This window comes from Apis cerana, linkage group LG8 (genome assembly GCF_029169275.1).
Source record: "Apis cerana isolate GH-2021 linkage group LG8, AcerK_1.0, whole genome shotgun sequence".
Taxonomy (NCBI): domain Eukaryota; kingdom Metazoa; phylum Arthropoda; class Insecta; order Hymenoptera; family Apidae; genus Apis; species Apis cerana.
The window spans coordinates 10380258-10399378 of NC_083859.1; the positions used below are offsets into that span (position 1 = coordinate 10380258).

Genomic DNA, 19121 nt, shown 5'->3' on the forward strand with positions numbered 1-19121 from the left:
CATTTAAAATAAAGCATTTTTTATTTACGAGACAACTGATCTATTCGTATCTAAGAAAAATAAATAGATAGCCAACTATGAAGTAATGGCATTGCTAGCAACATTGAATAATAAAACTATAAATAAAATTTCGGTGAACTTTAAATTCTATAACATATATATATATATAGGATGTGCCTTATCGTGCCTCGCGTATTCTCCTCGACGGTGTATCGATAGGGATTAAGCGAATAAGCAGCAAGGAAGTTGTATCGAAGGAAGTTATATCGTTGCTGCTCTTCTGACGCTGTCGCGAATGTACGTGCTAAGTGGATAATGCCTCGACAATGGCGGTGAACGTAATTTAGTATCGTATTACGTACACACTTGGCGACGTCACGAGTGCGCGCCATCATTGAGAGAGAGGGTGCGAAGAGGGTGCGAACATCGATAATTCCACCTAGAAAATTAGGAATAGACGATTCTTGATCTTTCTTTATCTTGATACGATAATATATTTACATTTATTTTGCGAAAATTTTTATTCTAAAAAATAAACTCACTCTTTTCTTCCAACGCAGCCTGGTCATACTGCTAGATCATCGAACGAATTTTTTTCCACCGTTCCATCGATCGATATTGATCCAGGGATTTCGTTTAGAGAGGAGGGGGCAAATGGTACGGGCAAACGAGTTGCCAAAGTCAAAGATTCGGCATCAGCCAACCAGAAATAACCGGGCGAACAGACAACGGGGCGGCTTGGAACAAAATTCCATGTTGTTCAATTTGTTAACACTTTAAAGAGCACGGCGGAAAGCGGGGCAGATCCCTTTGGTCGGCTTACAACCGTCAATAATGCAGCGCGCGAGAACGAGCGGATTTTTGCACGGGAATATCGCGCGATTCCATTTGGAAAACGTTTAATCTTTAACTCTCGTTTTAAATCTCGTTTTAAATCACGCCGGGCCCGGCCAGATCAAGTTTTTAAATGCGCGTGATGAAACGTAACCACTGTACTCGGTTTTTAGGCGCGCTAAACGTGCGAATAATAATTCTTTTCACTCCTTTCCTGATTATATATATATATATACTTGCTGTCTCTCTTTTGCAAAGTGCTAGGGTTGAGAATCACTGAACCGTGTCTTCAGAATGAATACACAAATTAGAACGAATTGAAGAAATTAAGAAATGAAGGATAGAACGATTTGAAAAAGGATCCTCTTCCAAGCCCGTCAAATTACTCAAAAATCAACCACTTGCTCCAAACTGAAATAATCCCGCAGTATTTTTCCATTGTAATGCAATTCAACGTCAATCTTTCCCCCCTGGAAATAGCCAGCCCCCCTGCACAGGAATCTAAATTCCGTTTGGAAATGAAAGATAGAGTTGGAAACGTATAGGTCGAAGAGAAAATGAAAACAAGGAATAAAAAAAAAAAAAAAAACGCTCGCGTAATCGGACCAATCAGCCGATAGATCGGACAATTGCGAAAGTTTCGCCTGATATTTATCACAGGGAGCACAACACAACCGGAGGAGGGGGGGAACGGTATGCGAACCGGTCATTTTTCGCCCGAAAAACAAACGGTGGAAATTCGGATCCGGGAGCAGGGGGAGGGGGAGGGTGGGGGCAGAGAATCGATTCTGCAGTTGTATCGTGCATATTTGCGCGTTTCGCCGCGCGAAACTATTCGAATTATTTCGATTCCGCGTACGGAGGGCCTTTGTAACGCGATAGGTTGGCGGCGTTACAGCGCCGCTTGCGGCCACGGCATCGAGTTACCGAATTCTGGAAACGCGTGTGTATGGCGCATCCGCCTTGTCCCTCTCCCCTTCCTCCCTCTTCGTTGCGGCCTCTATTGGCAAAATAAAATCTCGCGCGCTTGCCCGATCCGCAGCAAAATTTTCCAGAAGGAAAGCGAGGATTCCATTCTGAGATTAGCATTGATGCTAGCGGATTGTAATTCATTAAGTGTAATTCATTAATTAAGGAGGTTAGAATTGATAGTAGGAATTTATTGAAAATACGCACGAGTTGCTGCAAGTATTTAGCTTGTAGTGTCTTCCAAAGAAAGAGTGAGAGTGTAAATCAAACGAGTGGCGGTTGCTCGATGCCAGGCGCCTAACTTTCGCTACTTCAAAATTGTATTATTAAAGTAAGGAAAGATAAAAATTTACATTAACCAGTCGAAAAGTATTCTTTTACCATTATTTCTTATTTAATAATCTTATCTAAATTCTAAATTGTATTTACAGTATTGCAGTATTGTATTAGATAAAGTTACGTCATCAGTCAGGAAATCAGGGAGGCTTAATACGCGACTTCTTCTGAGTTTATCAGGTGCGATTGTTCGGTGCTTACGTTGACGATAACGATAACCAGTAAAACGTCTGGAGTTCGTTCTTAAAACACGGAGAGTGAGGAGGGGGAATTCGAGGAATTGAATAATCGCCAAGAATAGTTGGTGCGCGCTCCATTGCGCTTTACTCTAAATCATTTCAGCAACAATTTCCCTCGAAGGATATAATCGTGCTGCATTTCGCCCCGAGTGAGGAAGGGAGGAACGGATGGGGAGTAGAGAGAGAAAGAGAGAGAGAGAGAGAGTTCGATTGGAGCGGTGCACGCAGCCGTGCAAATTATTGCGTATCTCGCATTAAATGCCTCGCGAATTTCGCTTTACGGATTAAAATTAAAAATAATTCGTCCCGCCCCTTATTTGAGCAACATCTTTTCCATGCCCTGTTCCTTCTTTTTTCCTTTCCTTGTCATCGATACGTTATTATTTTTAATAATGTTTTCATAAATATTTACAATTTTAATTAAATTCGTATCGCATCGTTTGATAATTTTCTTTTTTTTTTTTGACGAAATAAATTTGTACAGGAATGAAATTAATTCCCAACCGTTCGTCATTATTGAAGCAATTATGCATTTGAAATATCGTTTCTTTATTAACAACGATGCGCATCAATTGTTCGAAAGCAGCTCGGTTCGACGAGTTTCCAGGGGATTTCATCGGTTCCTTCGGTTGCTCGCCATTCCCTAGTAAAATATTCCTGTTTATTGTAAATCGCGGGGCAGGAAGGAAGGTAATGCATAAGCCGCATCGATACAATATCGAGATAGAGTTCAACCATCCGCAATGCTGCTCCAGGCAGGAAACCCAGCGAATTATGTATCGAACGTGCGAGATTCTCGCGAGCACGGCAATCACTTTTCCACAATGTTACCAACTGCATACAATACGAACTGCAGCAGTACGTAAACCACCACTGCTCCTCCAAGAATCTCAGTCAATTATCCATTTCGATCACTTTCTCACGTCGCTTCAATTTCAAAAATTCACCCAATAAAATTCATCAACACAACTCAACAATTCTCCTGCGGAATATCATCAAACATTTATGACTAATAAAATTTTACATCTTTTTTCGCAAATCTTATCGAATACTTATTCCCCCATGATTAAATATTTTTTTAAATATCATTTGGGACACTTGGGAATTTTTATACGTAGCGTGATGATTCGATACGATCGGTTAAAATTAAAAATATCGATCCCTTAAGCGAAGAGGAGAACGTGGGAAGCTCGAATCGCATCAAGTTGGCGGAAAAGCGGAATATCTGGCCGGTTGGTTGATCGACGTGGTTCGACATTCCGTTTCGGATCCCGAAACTTTCGATAACATCGTAAACTCCCGTGCAAAAGTTTGCACGATGGAGTCCCTGGAAGTCAGAGATTCTCGATTCTGTTACTGGATTATTTCTTTCCGCGAGTTTCCCTCCCCCGATAATGCCCGCGCCCTCGATATTCCCTCCACCCCTCGTATCTTTGCTCTTCGGGCAAACGCTACTCTCCGTTTTTCTCCCCTTTTTCACGGGACAAATTTTCGGTGACAAATTTAGATCGGCCAAGCCGTTGGAAAAAGTTGGATATAAATTTATCGCCCTTCAAAGAGGAGATAATTTTCTTCGAGGGTCAATGTTCGCAGGAATGAATTTCTCTTCCCGATCTGAAATTAGCGCGAGATTTTTCTCCTTTTTTTTTTTTTTAAGAAGAGAGATTCTGCTTGAGAAATAACTGCATCGGAAATTATTCTCTTCTTACGATGATATATCGTTATTATTTATATTATTTATTATTTATCATTAAAAATAAGAATTAAAATGTAGGAGAGAAACGATGAATTTCACGAAACTACAAATACGAATTATTTATACATTTCAAAAAGTTGTAATATTACTTCGTTATATTCGATAAAGAGACGAAATATTTCGTCGTATTTAAGAGATCCTTAACATCGAAATAAAATTTTATATTTTCATAAATAAATTTCGGTTGAACGCGATTTTAAAAATCGAATTACGCACCGTTTTATATCTTCGACGGGGCCAATTTCGTTTTTCTTTCTTTTTCCTTTCTTTTTTTCATTTTCATCGCCCGAATCGGGTCCATCAAGGCGAGGATCGGTCGCGATAACTGTGGCCTCTACTCGCTCGCTTAAAATTTAATTCGAGCACAAGGCCGAGGCTTTGTGGTGGTTCACCAGCCGTGATTGGCTGCCACCTAAGTTTAAGCTCGCTGGCTTTAGCCACGTGTTGGGGAACATGTGTGCGCGTAATCCAACTCAAACGATCGTGCACACTCGTTTCAGGATAGATTCGACGGCTTCCACGGATTAACCGGTCAAAATGGAGAAGATTTACCGAAATGAAGTTTTTCGAGAAGACTCGACTCGTTTTTCGAGATGTTTGACGTTGAATTCGTAAACGCGTTTGGGGTTATATATACACACGATGAAATATTTTAAAAATGTTTTTAAAACTGTGTTTCACGAAGAGTCAGGAGTTAGAAAGTATTTGCATGTTACACGTTATTATAGCTTGAAGCAGAATTTAACATTTTTTAAAAAAGATTTTACATAATTCCGATCGGATTGAACTTTTTCGTACCAAATTTTATTCGATTAATAATAGCGATTTCATTAAAACTTGACCGAGATAAATGCGATAAATGAATCGTTAATAATTGATTGTGAATAATTTGACTCGAATCTGGTAAACGTTGTTGACGAAATTGCAATATAATTATCGACGACATATGTACATTATTTTATAACATCACTGATCAATTAATATTTACCGGAATTAAGTTCAAAGCGTAATCCACGACAGATTGCTACGTATAATTATATTTGAACGTTTTGTCCCCTCCCCTCCCTCCCTCCTGCGAATAATACCGCGAAATAATTATCTATAGCTACGTAAACATGTATTCGCGGCGGGGAAAAGAGATTTGCAAAGATAAATATTCCATACAATATTGAATCACGAGTATGATTTAAATCTTCCCTAATTCCTCGTATTCTAAATTTTAATTTAACGAAAAAAGTTTCCTATTCAACATAAACAGTGTGATTTAAAAGATATACATTCTCCTCTAATCGAAAAATAATTATCTCCGATCGCAAAAAATCCCAATGCCCTAATAATCTAAAACGTAATATAGAAATAAACTGTCACCACGATTACGATACATCAGAGAAAACCGCTCACAGAAAAATAAACGTAACACGGAGGACGGACCAATAACAGAATAACTCCAAGAATAGATGAGCGAAATAAAGATAAAATGTTACTACCAGTCCAACCAAGTGTAATAATAATAAAACGTTGGCATAATAAGGGGGTAGGAAAAACTAAAACGTTGGCAGAGTACAGCCCCAAAGAGTGGCTTTGTCCCTTCGTACGCAGGGGTCACACGCATAGCATCGCAACGGAGGAGGAAGCAACGAAACCGTGGAAAAAAGCGTGGGGTCGGTCCACGTGGTGGAAGCGATCGTGTACGATAATTCCGTGGCCGTTAGCCGCAGCCCGCCGCGCGTGTACGCGTCGCGACGCCCTCGTGGGCGTCGTTAACGGGGCTCACCACCACCACCGCCACCGCCACCACCACCGTCACGGAGTGGCGTGCGTATTTACGCAAGCGGAGGAATCAATAAACCATGTCCGAGAACGAGATGGTGGCGTCCGTTCGACAGGAAGGGGGTGAAACTCACCCCTTGCACGCCATCCGGCTATTAGACAATACAAACAGCCGGCTGCCGTTGATCGTGTCCGCCTAACAACGCGTCCAACGTTTTTCTTTTTTTTCTCTCTTTCTTTTCCCCCACCCTCTCCAACCGTTTATCGCATTCTCGTGTCGTGGGAAGAGGCTTTATGTTTATCGCGGTGAGAAGGGAAATTTCGGATCACGAGTGTTTGTGACGACGGCAAGGGGTGGAGGTGGTCCGTTCCTTGGCTAATACGCAAAATTTATTTTCGTGGATTTTATTTTTCCCTCGGTGAACAATCTTTGAGTAAGAATCGTTGAACAATAGCGATGAATAATACACGAGGAGCCGTGTTTATTACGATTTTGGATAGAAGAATTTTGGAAATGGTTTTGGATCGATGTATTTGTAATCGCTGCATCTTGATGTGGTCGCTTCTTTTCGAGAAATAACGACAGTCTCCCTATTCGTTCAGGCTGATCGAGATCTGAAGAAAGGAAAGATCGGCTGGGGAATCGCTTCGATCCGCGCGTAAATTTTAAATATATTATAATTATCCCTGATCACCCTATTGATCGGGCGAATCCTTCTGTATTCGGGTCCGATAATTAAAGAGGCGAGAAATTAAAATTATTTCACGCCGATAGATCGATTGTTCATCGGATGAGACCTTCGCTGCTGAAATTTTTCACCGACCGCCCTGTATAACAATCGACCTCCCCCGAATCACCCTCTCGAACGAACCGTCGCTGCTCGTCAATTATAACTCATTCATCGTAACTCCCCGGAATTTCTGCTTCACGCTCGATCGGATCGTTGTTAATAAGTTGCGCGCAGAAATGGGGAGAGAAAAGAGGAAGAAAAAAAAGGAAGAAAGGAAGGAAGAAAAAGAAGGAGAGAGAGAGAAAAGGGGGGCGAGAATGGATTTAAGAAACCAAGTCTCATAGACTTGGTTCCTCCGTGGCGCGTTATTAATCCACGTGCCTCGAATCTCAACCCCGTCAGAATTATCGAGTGGCCGTGACTTTAACGGAATCTCTCGTTAAAATGGGAATACTCGACTTGACATGGCCGATTTCTCTTAACGCGGAGATAAATACGCTTCGTCTGTCGCGCCCATTATGGCGATAAAAAAAAAAAAAGGAGCAATAGTCGGTCCAGAATATAATTAATATATAGTTCTTTTTTTTTTCCCTCCCCCTATTTTTCTTCGTATCCATCGATTTTCTTGAGATTTTATTTTTCCAATTTTCAAATTTCGTACGATTTCGTTTCGAAATTTCTCGATTTAATTTTTTTTTTTTTTTTTTTTTTAGAAAATAGGTTAGCTGTACGGTATGCATTTTCGATTTTGGAATTTACAATTTTTTAATTCCCGTGGAATTTTTCAAACTTTATAGCAGCACTTTTCGTTCTGCGGACAATTCGATTCTTTTTTTTTTTTTTTTTTACGTTTTTTAGCTATTAAATCGTTTAAGCCTATCAAAAGTTGTTGCATGTTGCAACGATGGTATGATTTTTTCAACATTTTTTTTCGTTTTTTAAATTCTTTCATTATTCAGAATTGCTTTATTTCTTGATATTTTCCGAATTTTCTTTTTTTCTTTTTCGCTGTCGCTCGAATGCTCGACTCGTTTCGTTTCGAATATTTTGTTCCTGGGATCGCACAACTAATTATAAACGAACGTAAATAAAAATTGGGAATCGAGAGGCGTAAAAACGTGAAAAAGTCGCGACAATTTTCCCCCAACGAAAACAAGAATGTTGCTATTGGTTACAAACGTTGCTTGTTTCCGAAACTGCGGGCTCAGCGATGAATCATTTTTAAACGCATTACGAATTACAGCCCCGAGATTTATACGATTCGTGAGCGCGAAATGCATTTACGGGACCGTGAATTAGCTTTATCATCGTTCGATGATAAAACGAATCGAATCGCGCTCGCTTTTCCAAACTTTTTCGTCTTTTTATTTTTACTTTCTACTCATCCTCGAGTAGAAAGAAGAAAAAAGAAAAAAGAAAAGCCAAACAAGAAGTTAGGAGGGACCTCGAGATTTTAAAAACGACTCCCCCATCTCGTATCTCACGATCGAACGCGCGTTCTTGCGCGCGTTAATGGGAATTTTTGTTCAAAGGGAGCCGTCGAAATAACTTTCCGCAAAACTGTGAAACAAATTGTCAAGCTTATCTGTAAACCCATCAAAAAATTGTTTCGAAAGGATTACGATGGCGAGCAAAAATAAATCCTGAATGGGGTAGGATCGTATGCGTACGCAAAGAGGGGCGAGCGTTTTTTCATCGGGCAATTTTCGTGCCACGGCTACTCTTGCCCGTGGTTATCTTGCCTGTCGATAACGCCGTTGTCATTACTCGTAGATTGCAGCGGGGGAGGACAGGGAATGAGCTGTCTCAGCGCGATCCTAGTGATTTATTTATGCGATCGCATCGAAAAAAAAAAAAAACACGGGGACGCTCGTTTCCCGTCCGTTCACCCCTTCTGCAAATAATTTATCGCGGATTATTTATCGCATTATGTGCCTCGCTTTTCTTCCCCTCTCCACCGATAAAATTTACCACCCTTAAAAAATAATAAATCCATCCGGTTAAATTTTGTTTCTCCATCGATCTCCCTCGTCGCGAACCTCGTGGCACACGGCGAAACGGAGGTTTCTGGGTCGAATGGGGGACGGTCTCGAAGATTTTAAACGACTTTAAAATTAACGACAGGTCGGGTCTATTAATAACATCGGATTGGAAATTTATTCGAACGAAGGAATTCGTCTCGCGATAAATGTAAAAATGTAAAAGGAAGTTTGTTGTTCATGAACTATTCTTTCGTTTATTAGTGAAAAATTTCAGGAGAAATTCACACGCGTGAAATTAATATTCGGATTGGGTTCCAGCGCACATCCCTTACGTTCGTTTCTTTTTCAATTACGGTATCACTTTCGATTCGGGACCGTCGGGATTCACTTACAGCCACTGTGTGTCCGCCGATGGAACTTCCGTGTAATTGGAGTGGTTCCCCGGCGAAACTTGGCTGAAACATTTAATCAACATTCTCATCAACCCCCTGCTCCTCCCCTCAGCTCACGACAGAGAACGTGTTCCCGTAATAACCTATGGATAAAATTCTTGCCAACTCATCTTTCCCTCCGCGTTAAGGGGTGCGCCTCCCGTTTTATCCCCGCAAATTAACCTTTACGAATACGTTTTACATCAAGACGAGGCAAGATCGATCGATCATCGAACAAATCGGACGACATCATCGTCTCTCTCTTTTCTCAATTATTCAGGTCGATTTGATGGGCCGTTCTCTGGTTATTCCGATTATTTCGATTGATTTTTAGGATTTTGGGATGGAAGGAAGAAAGACACGATAGCTTTTCTAATTACTCGATTGCGAGCCTGGAATTAAATCGCTGCGCGTTTAAAAATAAATATAGTTTGAGTTAATCGTCTCGATAAGAATTTTAAATAGATTAAATTGGATAGATATTAAGGAACGATTTTTCTCTGATTCAAAAAGTGTTTTAGGTGATCGAATGGATATTTTAACGTGTCCATGTTCCATTGACGTATTCGCATCATCTTCGTCATTATTACCTTTAAAATTTAGGCCAAGTGTGATATCGTTTTATACCCAGTAAAGAACGAAATTTTAATAATATAATCGAATCTACGTAATATAACGATACATAATCGTATTACTTTTGTATGAATATGTATATGAATGTAAATATCGTTTTTGTATCATCACGAAACTCGTTATTCTAATTAATACATTTTCAAGAAGATTTAAATAGATGACCTCGATGATTTAACTTTATTAGGTTTTATACGTTTAACAACGTAGATCAATGTGTCGCACTTTTAATCCTCTTACAATCCATTGTTGACATCAGATACTGTGTCTATTGTTTCTTCTTCTTCTATTGCGTGGCTTAACTGATTCTCGGCTGGAGAAGGAGAGGAAAGACAAGTCGAAGTCGATAAGAATTATCGCTGAAGTGTATCGAACAACGCCGATTAATAGATCTAATAAGTCGAACGATGTGTAACAGAGTTCTCTTTCCTACAATTCTTTAGATCATCTATTCTTCTTTGGCTAGAACAAAGAAAGAGACAATGTTACAGGATTGTTAATGAATTGAAGAAAATTGAAAAGTATCGATAGATTGAATAAATTACTCATCACATTTCGTGTGATCTTTCTCGTGATCCTTCATTCAGGCACTATTTCAATTGTGTTTCTCAATTAATTTTGACTGGGAAGAAAAGTGCAAAACGATAAAAATTATCATTGGATGGATAAATAAATTAAGATCACATACAATCTTCTTTTCTTCTTCCTCCATTGAGACCATTCAGACTATTTCAATTGTGTTTCTCAATTAATTTTGACTGGAAAGAAAAGTACAAAACGATAAAAATTATCATCGTAGGATGCTGAATAACATCAATGAACGATCGATGGATAAAATAAATTAATCACATTGATAATTAATAGAGTTTTTCTTTTCTTCTTGCTCCATTCAGACCATTCAGACTATTTCAATTGTGTTTCTCAATTAATTTTGACTGGAAAGAAAAATGCAAAATGATAAAAATTATTAAATGGATTAAATAAATTAACATCATATAATACAATCTTCTTTTCTTCTTGCTCCATTCAGATCAGATACTATTTCAATTTTTCAATTAATTTTGACAGAAAAGAAAAGTGCAAAATGATAAAAATTATCATTAAATGGATTAAATAAATTAATATCATATAATACAATCTTCTTTTCTTCTTCCTCCATTCAGATCAGATACTTTTTCAATTGTGTTTCTCAATTAATTTTGAAAATTGGAAAAATTGCAAAACGATAAAAATTATCATTGGAGGATGTTAAACGCCGATACTATTCCGATTGTGTTTCCCAATTGATTCTCGGGTGAAGAGGGAGAGGTACAAGCCGATAACAATCATCATTGGGAGGATATCGAACTCGTAAAAGTCGTCGCTTCGACGACGCCACGTTTGATACGGTACAAACGTTGCATCAAGCTAAGGGACTGCTGGCGCAAAACTCTTGGGATCATCGAGAAACAATAAAGCGTCCGAATCGCCGTGGCAATAATCCCGGAAGTTGTAGAAATCGATCCTAACAGCGGGTCGCAGCTGCCAGATCGGAAAGCGTTTATGGGTTAACGAGTTGGATTTTTCTACTATTCCCCCCTTCCTTCTTGAAATTGAACTTGCTCTCAACGCCGATGTAAATAATATCGAAACGTTGATCTTGATACTTTTAATTTTGTCATCTTGTTTCATAAATAATGGAGAAAAAAAAAGAAGAGGAAGAAGAACTTCTTCGCTTTAATATAATCTCCCCTTTCAAGGTAAATCAGATTTATAGTCCGTATAATCTTGATATTAATTTGGACATCTTCGTAGCTTTCAACAGTACTTTTCTCTTTCTTTCTTTTCTTTTCTTTTTTTTTTTTATTACTTCTTAACTATTTTGAAGAAGGTTAACGATTCACGGAAAAGTACTTAAACACTCGAGTTCAAATATCTGTATAATCAGAAATGATAATAATTAATCAATAATTAAGAACGATAAACTTCTCCGCGTAATATAAATTACATAAATTTTCAATCGAAATTCATACAGAAGAATTTTAGATTCTCTCGAGTGTCATCGTCATCGTTTAAAATATTCGAGGGGCCAAATTTTTTCACGAGCTATTCGTGAGCCACGTATTCGAGAATTCGTGGAAAAATTCGTCGTAAAAAAAAAAAAGAAAGAAAGAAAAAGAAAAAAAGAAAACGGGTGAAACATCGAAAGGGGAAGGAGAAAAGTTGGGTCGAGCACGGCGACAAAAGCGGCTCGAATCCATTCGCGGCCGTTTGTGGTTCGCGAGCTGAAGGGCAGAGAGCGCTCCCTCCGCTTCCGGAGTGCGCGATAGTTGCTCGAAATGCGATCACGAGCTGGCGAAACCGCTCTCTCGGATACCGTGTTCGTGGCTTCGTTGACATGCATACAAACTTGGACAACTTTCGAATTGCAGATCGGCCGCTTGTACAGGGCGGAGTAGAAAACTTCCAAACAGGGTGTTCTTCGATTGGGCCAGCTCAAAGGACTGGGCTCTCTGCATTCTTCGAAGCCAAAAGTGGTTGCTTTCTCGTTTCGAACGATTAATCGTTGGAAAATTCTGTCGAGGAAATTTAAAAGTTTCAAAATTTAACTTTCGAATTCTTTTTCGGTCGAAGAAAATTTTTAATTTTTTAATTTTCATCCGTTATGGTATGGTCATGGTTATTTCCCAATAGAATTGAAAAGATTAGGTTAGGAATATTTCATTTCATTTATTTTTTTTTTTTCCTAGAAGGAAATTTTTAAGCAATTTTTATTTCGTACAATGATAAATCTTCTAATCTTTTATAATAACTTACGTCTCTTATATTGTAATTAGACAATGGATATTTATGCGTTTATGGAAAATAATTAAAAATCTACAGAATGCACGTATTGTAATTATTAGTTTTTTATTTCAATCCCATTTCTGTAGTTTTATTTATAATCGTTTAAATTTATCGTCTAAATAGAATTGAAAGAATTAAATTATGTTAGGTTAGGGATATCTGTTCCTTTCATTTATTTTTTCTCCTAGAAGGAAAAGAAATTTCGAGTAATTCTTGTTCCGTGCAATGATAAATCTTCCAAAAAACCCAAGTTCATTTGCAATCTTTTGTAGTACCTTCGAGATAACTTACCTCTCTTATATCATAATTAAACAATGGATATTTATGGAAAATATAAATGTTAAAAGATCTACAGAATACACGTATTATAATTATTCCAAGGTGAAACAGGTTTTTTTACTTCAATTCCATTTCTGTAATTTTATTTATAATCATTTCAACAAAAATCCAAGAAAAACATAATGAATATAAAGCTCGAAAATATTATTACTTTTAATCTCTTCATCGGGCTTACGAGTATATAATAAACGTTGTAATAATTATTTTGTAATATTCCAAGAGAAAACATAAATTTCCAAGAAGAAAAGGCACGGATCTATCTATAGCGAAGACTGCGGACGATATTCTCGGGAAGAACCGATTTATAAACGTCAAAGATCAACGTGCACACGTCTCCGTGCCCTCTTTTACGAACCATGAACCGAGACTCGAACTATACGAATAGAACTATCCGCGTATTTCGAAGCGTCTGAACCCGTCGATGCGTGCACGTTTCACGCATATATTTGTCTTTCGAGTCTGCTTTTATGCCCGCTCGCATTGATCTCGCGCTTTGAACCCATCTCGTGCTCAAATGACGACCGACTGTCGATAAACAGACGTCGATGCGTGTTAAGGGAACAAACGAATGGCAGGTTCCTTGGTGGAAGATAAAGTAATGGGAAAAGTTGCATTTGTTTCGAACAAATTCAAGGAAATACTTCCGTGAGAAAACTTGAACGAATTTTTCCTAATCATTTCATTTTTTTGCTTCGAATTTTTGAAACGAGGTATGCTTCGGATCAATCATTCGTTTCGTTTCGCACGTGTTTACGTCTTATCGATAAAGAGAATGCAGTGAATATAAATGTTTTTATATGGATTTAAAATAGGTTAACAATAAGTAATAACGAAATTGACGCAAATACTCAGATCGAGACTCCTTGGAAAGATGATACAACAGAAATTTGGAAAATGCAATACGATTGTAATCATCGAAGAAGGATACTATCTATAATCTACTCCAAAACGCATCTTAATTTTCCTCTTTCACAAATATCAGAAGAACATAAGAAAAGAATAAATGCTCGAGCCATCTCGAGCAAACTCCAGCCAACAATGAAATTAAATGCTTCGCGATCCGCAAACAATGAAACCACGCTTTCCCCGGCCGAAGGGTAGCCAAGAATCAATCACCGAGCAATTTCCACGTAAAAAAAAAGAAAAGAAAAAAAAGAAAGAAAGAAGAAAAAAGAAGAAAAAGGAAAACGTCTACGTTTGCCAAGAAGTACGTGAGATAGCCAGAAACGAAGGTAAACTTGGTCCTCCGAGCGAAGAAGATCCAGCGTGGGGTGACAGGGGGATGGGCGAGGCAGGAAGCGAGGGAGGGAGCAGGAAGAGACTATAGTCGAAGGTAGAAGTTGCAGAGCGGAGCTAAGTAAGCAAGGTGGCAACTAGTAGGGACACAAGACAAGCTCGAAAAGTTTTAAGTAGCTACGCGATACTACTTGCCCCTCTTGGTCCACTCACCCCATAGTAACCACCGCCTGTCTCTATTGCACCTCGGAGTTTGTCTTTCCAGCGTGTACAAATGCCTTGGAATTGCGTGTGTACAAGCGTGTGCTGCCATTTCCACAGTCCTCCCTTATACTAATGGAACCCCTCTTCTTCCATCAAGAATTCTTTTTTTTTTTTCAACCGTCGATGTTTGAGGACGATCTTTCGCGTTTGCTCCTAAGCCAAGTGATTTCCAAGCTTTCTCTTTTTCATGGAAATTTCGTAATTTCTTTCTCGTATGTATATATATATTTTTTTTATTAGAATGTTAATTAAGATTTTTAATTAGACACGATTGAAACCCGTTTAATTAATCGATGAATTGATTTCACGGAAGCCATATTTCGAAGTGAAATTTATTTATTTGTTGAATTTGCAACGTGGCTCGACGTTCTACATTATTCCCGATCGATTTTTTGTTTCAGAGGGGAAAATTGTTATCGCTGCATCGTCATGCACATGAAGCATCCGAACGTCCTTCAATACAAAGAGAGTACGTTTCGTTTCGTTCGTCCATAATTTCTTTCATTCTCCGGATTAATCCACCGATTCTTTTCCAGCCTGGTGTATCACGGGATCGTCGAAACCTACGCTCCCTTCGATATGCGGCGATTTGACCAGCGACGCCATATTAATTTCCCTATTCCGCACGGGGGCAGCACCGATGCCCTGCCCGTTCAAGGGACCCCTGGAATTCACGTACAGCCACGGGGAAGCGGAGTGTAAATCTCCTTTGTCCGCCGCGGAGACGTGCACCCAAGAATCGCGATTACTTTTTCGCTATCAAGCGTGTGCCAACGTGTTATCCTCTGAGAGCGTCGGTAAGTAGTCTCGTTGTTCTCGTCGTTTCAAGGTAAAAAAAGAAATTACAAATATCAAAATTATTAGAAATTGTATCGTAAAAGTATCGGACTACTTCTTTTTACACTCGTGTAAAATTAGATATTTATTTAAAACAGAAACAATTTCGAAAAATGTATATATATATATAGGAGAAATATATATTTTTCCGTTATAAGGGATCGGTTGAGATCGAAGAGCCGTTATTTTTCTCGATACATCGGGCGACACAGTGGGCGGACGGTGACGTTAATTAACACGACACACAGGGGAGAGAATCTGGGACAGTCAATAGAACTTCCACCAAATGATTAACAGCCCTGTCAATTACTGTTTGTATCGCCGCTGTATCGCCCCAACCGATTTTCACCGATTATTATACCGGGCGAAAACGCGGCCGGTATAATTCATTCTACGTGGTGGCGGTGCGGTTTATTAACGGTTAGAATATTTCCGTCCATAACTCTCGCCGCGGACGATTTAGCCTTGCTCGTAAATGGAATCGTTATACGTCGCAGTGTAATTGGGAATGGCTAATGGCGGCCGTGGAGGATTTACTTGATGGAAGGGCTGGGAGGGACGATGATGGAATTTTTCACGATTGATATTGCGATTTTTTTTTTTCAACCACCGATTTAACGTCGAATCGAAAATATTCCAAAAATTCGAAACGATTTTTTCGAGTCGATTTCGAACGACGAGAAGAGGGGGGAGAAAGGAGGGGAGGTTCGATATTTAATTCTTTCCCTCTTTTCCGTCCCAGACGTGGAGTTGGAGTGTCTAGCCACGTGGAAGGAGAGCAGCACGCACAACCTCGTGGCAAGGTTGCACGCCCCGCGGAAGACCAGCGACGAGGACAGCTACAGATGCTTCATCTACGAGCAAACTTCCAACAATTCGTGGAATTTGGCGCAGAGCGAGGATGCCTCTTGCACGGGATTGATCAGCGTTAAGGAGGCTGCAAAGACGTTCAAAATGAAACAGAGTGAGTAGAATCTCGTTCGTGAATTACCAAAAGATGATCCTAGACTTATAGCTTGTACATATATTTGAATATACCTTGTTATTCCGAACGAATCGATTTGAAAAGAAGAAAAGAAAAGAAGACACGAAAAAAAACGTTGCCACACCACCGATATCCGATGAATCGGAATTATTAACGGGTGGATAAATTGTTGGCAAGCAATTTGACATTATCGTTAACCGACTTTGGTCCTCGTGCGTCTTGGCACGAGGAAAACCGCGAGCACCTAATAGCGGCAGGCTCGAAGAACGTAAACTATGAGGATGTCCATAGACACCGGATCGGATTCTTGGGCCGCGTGCTATCGGCACAGTGAACGGTGGTCGGACGTGAGCTACTTGGGGTATTCCATAGTATCGCATAGCTGCACGTAGCCTTGGCAGATTGCGATGATTCTGGCCTGGTGTAGCCGCGGTTAACCAAATTGAGGCGATAGCCGGGCTCGATCAAGCCTCAAACATTCTTGGGATTGATTTTGTACGATGGTTAATCTTTGATCGGCCCCGTACCATGGAATTTTACCGCGGATTCTTGTTAAATGGTTAAAAGTTCCCCCATCCACCCCGCCCCCTCCTTCTCCCCGCTTGGATATCGGATTCCGCCGACGCGGCTGACCAGATTGGCAGATCAGATTGGTGTTTCTGAATCCGCGTTTCGAATCTTTATGGACGTAGGGTTTGTTGCGGATGCTGTGCGAAATTTAAACGTACGGAATTCTGCACAGTGATACGTAGGAAAATTATGAATAAATGTTCCAAGTATGGTGTGTCCTCGAAGAGTTTCTGATTAATTTGTTTCGTGATATCTAACGTTATTGGTAAATATTAATAGAAGATTTTTTCAATGCGATGCTCTTAAGCATCTTCTTATTCGCTACTAGTAGCTACTGAAAAATTATATTTATTCTCATTTGAAACTCGAATGTTATCGAAATAGTTTGTGATCGATTTCTTATGGATTAAAAATAAAATTATAAGTAAATGTTCAAAGTATATAGTGATATCAAACGTTACTAGTAAATATACTAAATATCAATAGATTATTTAATTGTGATATAATAATGTGATGATTCTTAAGAAAAATTTTTCTTACTCATTAGTAGTAGCTACTGAAAAATTATATTTAATCTCATTTGAAACTCGAATGTTACTTATCGAAATAGTTTGTGACAGTATTATATAGTATGCAGCGATATCAAACATTACTAGTAAATATCATTGTGATATAATAATATGATGTTCTTAAGAAAAATTTTTTTTTATTCGTTATTAGTAGCTATTGAAAAATTATATTTAATCTCATTTGAAATGTTACTTATCGAAATAGTTTGTGTTCGATTTCTTATGGATTAAAAATAAAATTATAAATAAATGTTTAGTAAATATCAATAGATTATTTAATTGTGACGCAAGCTCTTAAGTTAAAAGCTTCTTTTTATTCGTTATTAGTAGCTATTGAAAAATTATATTTAATCTCATTTGAAATGTTATTCGGGCTAGGAAAGTAGTTTCTGATCGATTTCTTGAGGATTAAAAAAGCATGAAAAGAAGATATCGGTATCCTTTCGCTTAACCACAAAAATTAAGTTTAATCCTGTTTGAAACTTGAAAGTTACCAGAACTATTAAAGTACTTAGTCGTGCACTTATCCTTATGAAAAAACCATTAAAGAAACAGGCAGTATTTTTTCAATTAAAAACTAAAATTTAACTTTTCACCATAAGTTACCACATTATATTAAAATATCTTTTTGAAAAATCTTCTTCTACGAAAAAATGAGAAACCACGAGAAAAGAAAATCATTTAAATCGTTTCATTCTATTGAGATTAATCGTTCAATTATATATTTCACGAAAGCAATAATTTATGTATACCGTTGTCGATGAAATAAAAAGGAAAAAAAAGAGAAATAATCGACATTGTAAATACGTAATTCGAAATCAAATTTCTGATATTTCATCATTACCTAGTCGCCCGTCATCATTTTAATTCATCAATCTCTGGCCAGAAACGATGATCATCATCATCCATCGATTTGTTCCCTTCGTTGCTCCAGTTTCGGTTTAAATACGTCGCTCCTTCCATCCTGCGAGGCTATAATCGCGAATACGAGTAGACAGTGGTAGCAGATGGAAATGATCTTGTTGTTGGCTTTGTGGTAAACCACGTTCAGTTGGATTCCCTGGATATGTACATGACTGATTGCGCGATCCTGCCACCGACCAGGATTTATTTCCAGATGTTTTCTGAACGATAAAGCTAATACACACGTACACGTTCACACATGCATCTGTGCACACCGCACCGAATACGAATGCGATAAATATAATAATATTTTCACATCGAATGAAGCCAAAAAAAAATACACCTCGATTATTTTCGCTTATTAATTATTAACGAACCAATTAAATTTTCTTATAGATGATATAATTATTAAAAAAAAAAAAAAAAGAAAAAGGTACCAATCTTCGATCTTGATCACCTTTTAATATGGCACGAAGGATCATCATTTTCGAGAAGAATCGTTTCGAATACTTTTGAAAATTTTACTCTGATCGAATCATATTCGTTTAAAATATTAACAAGACTTGGTTTAGGTTAGGTTAAGTAAACTGACTCGAATAAGTTTCTATTTAATATGGATTTCGAAGAAAATTAAGAATAAATTAACGTTGACGTCGAGTAAAAATTTAATTAGTTTCTAATTTTATAACAGAATTTTAGGTTAGGTTTTTATAACTTTCGCATAACCTCGACGAAATATCCTCGCAAATATCTGCCAATTAATTAATATACGATGAAAAATTCTTACGATTCTACTCGCTTCTTTACGATTACTTTTCCAATATATCCCTTCGATACAAATATCATAAATTTTTTTATTTCGTTAAGAAGAAGAAGAAGAGAAGAAAAATGGTGAAATTTCGTCTGAACGATTC

The 19121-nt window shown here is 38.3% G+C and overlaps 1 protein-coding gene across 8 annotated transcripts in view; it reads left to right on the forward strand.

The window, feature by feature from the left end:
• LOC108002596 (uncharacterized) overlaps positions 1-19121 on the forward strand; it is a 352190-nt gene that overhangs the window by 298828 nt on the left and 34241 nt on the right. For all 8 annotated transcript variants that reach the window (XM_062078870.1, XM_062078876.1, XM_062078872.1 and 5 more), the window contains 3 exons: positions 14745-14812; positions 14880-15140; positions 15923-16144. In XM_062078870.1, the coding sequence (XP_061934854.1) occupies positions 14745-14812; positions 14880-15140; positions 15923-16144 (551 nt within the window). The remainder of the gene's footprint in view (positions 1-14744; positions 14813-14879; positions 15141-15922; positions 16145-19121) is intronic.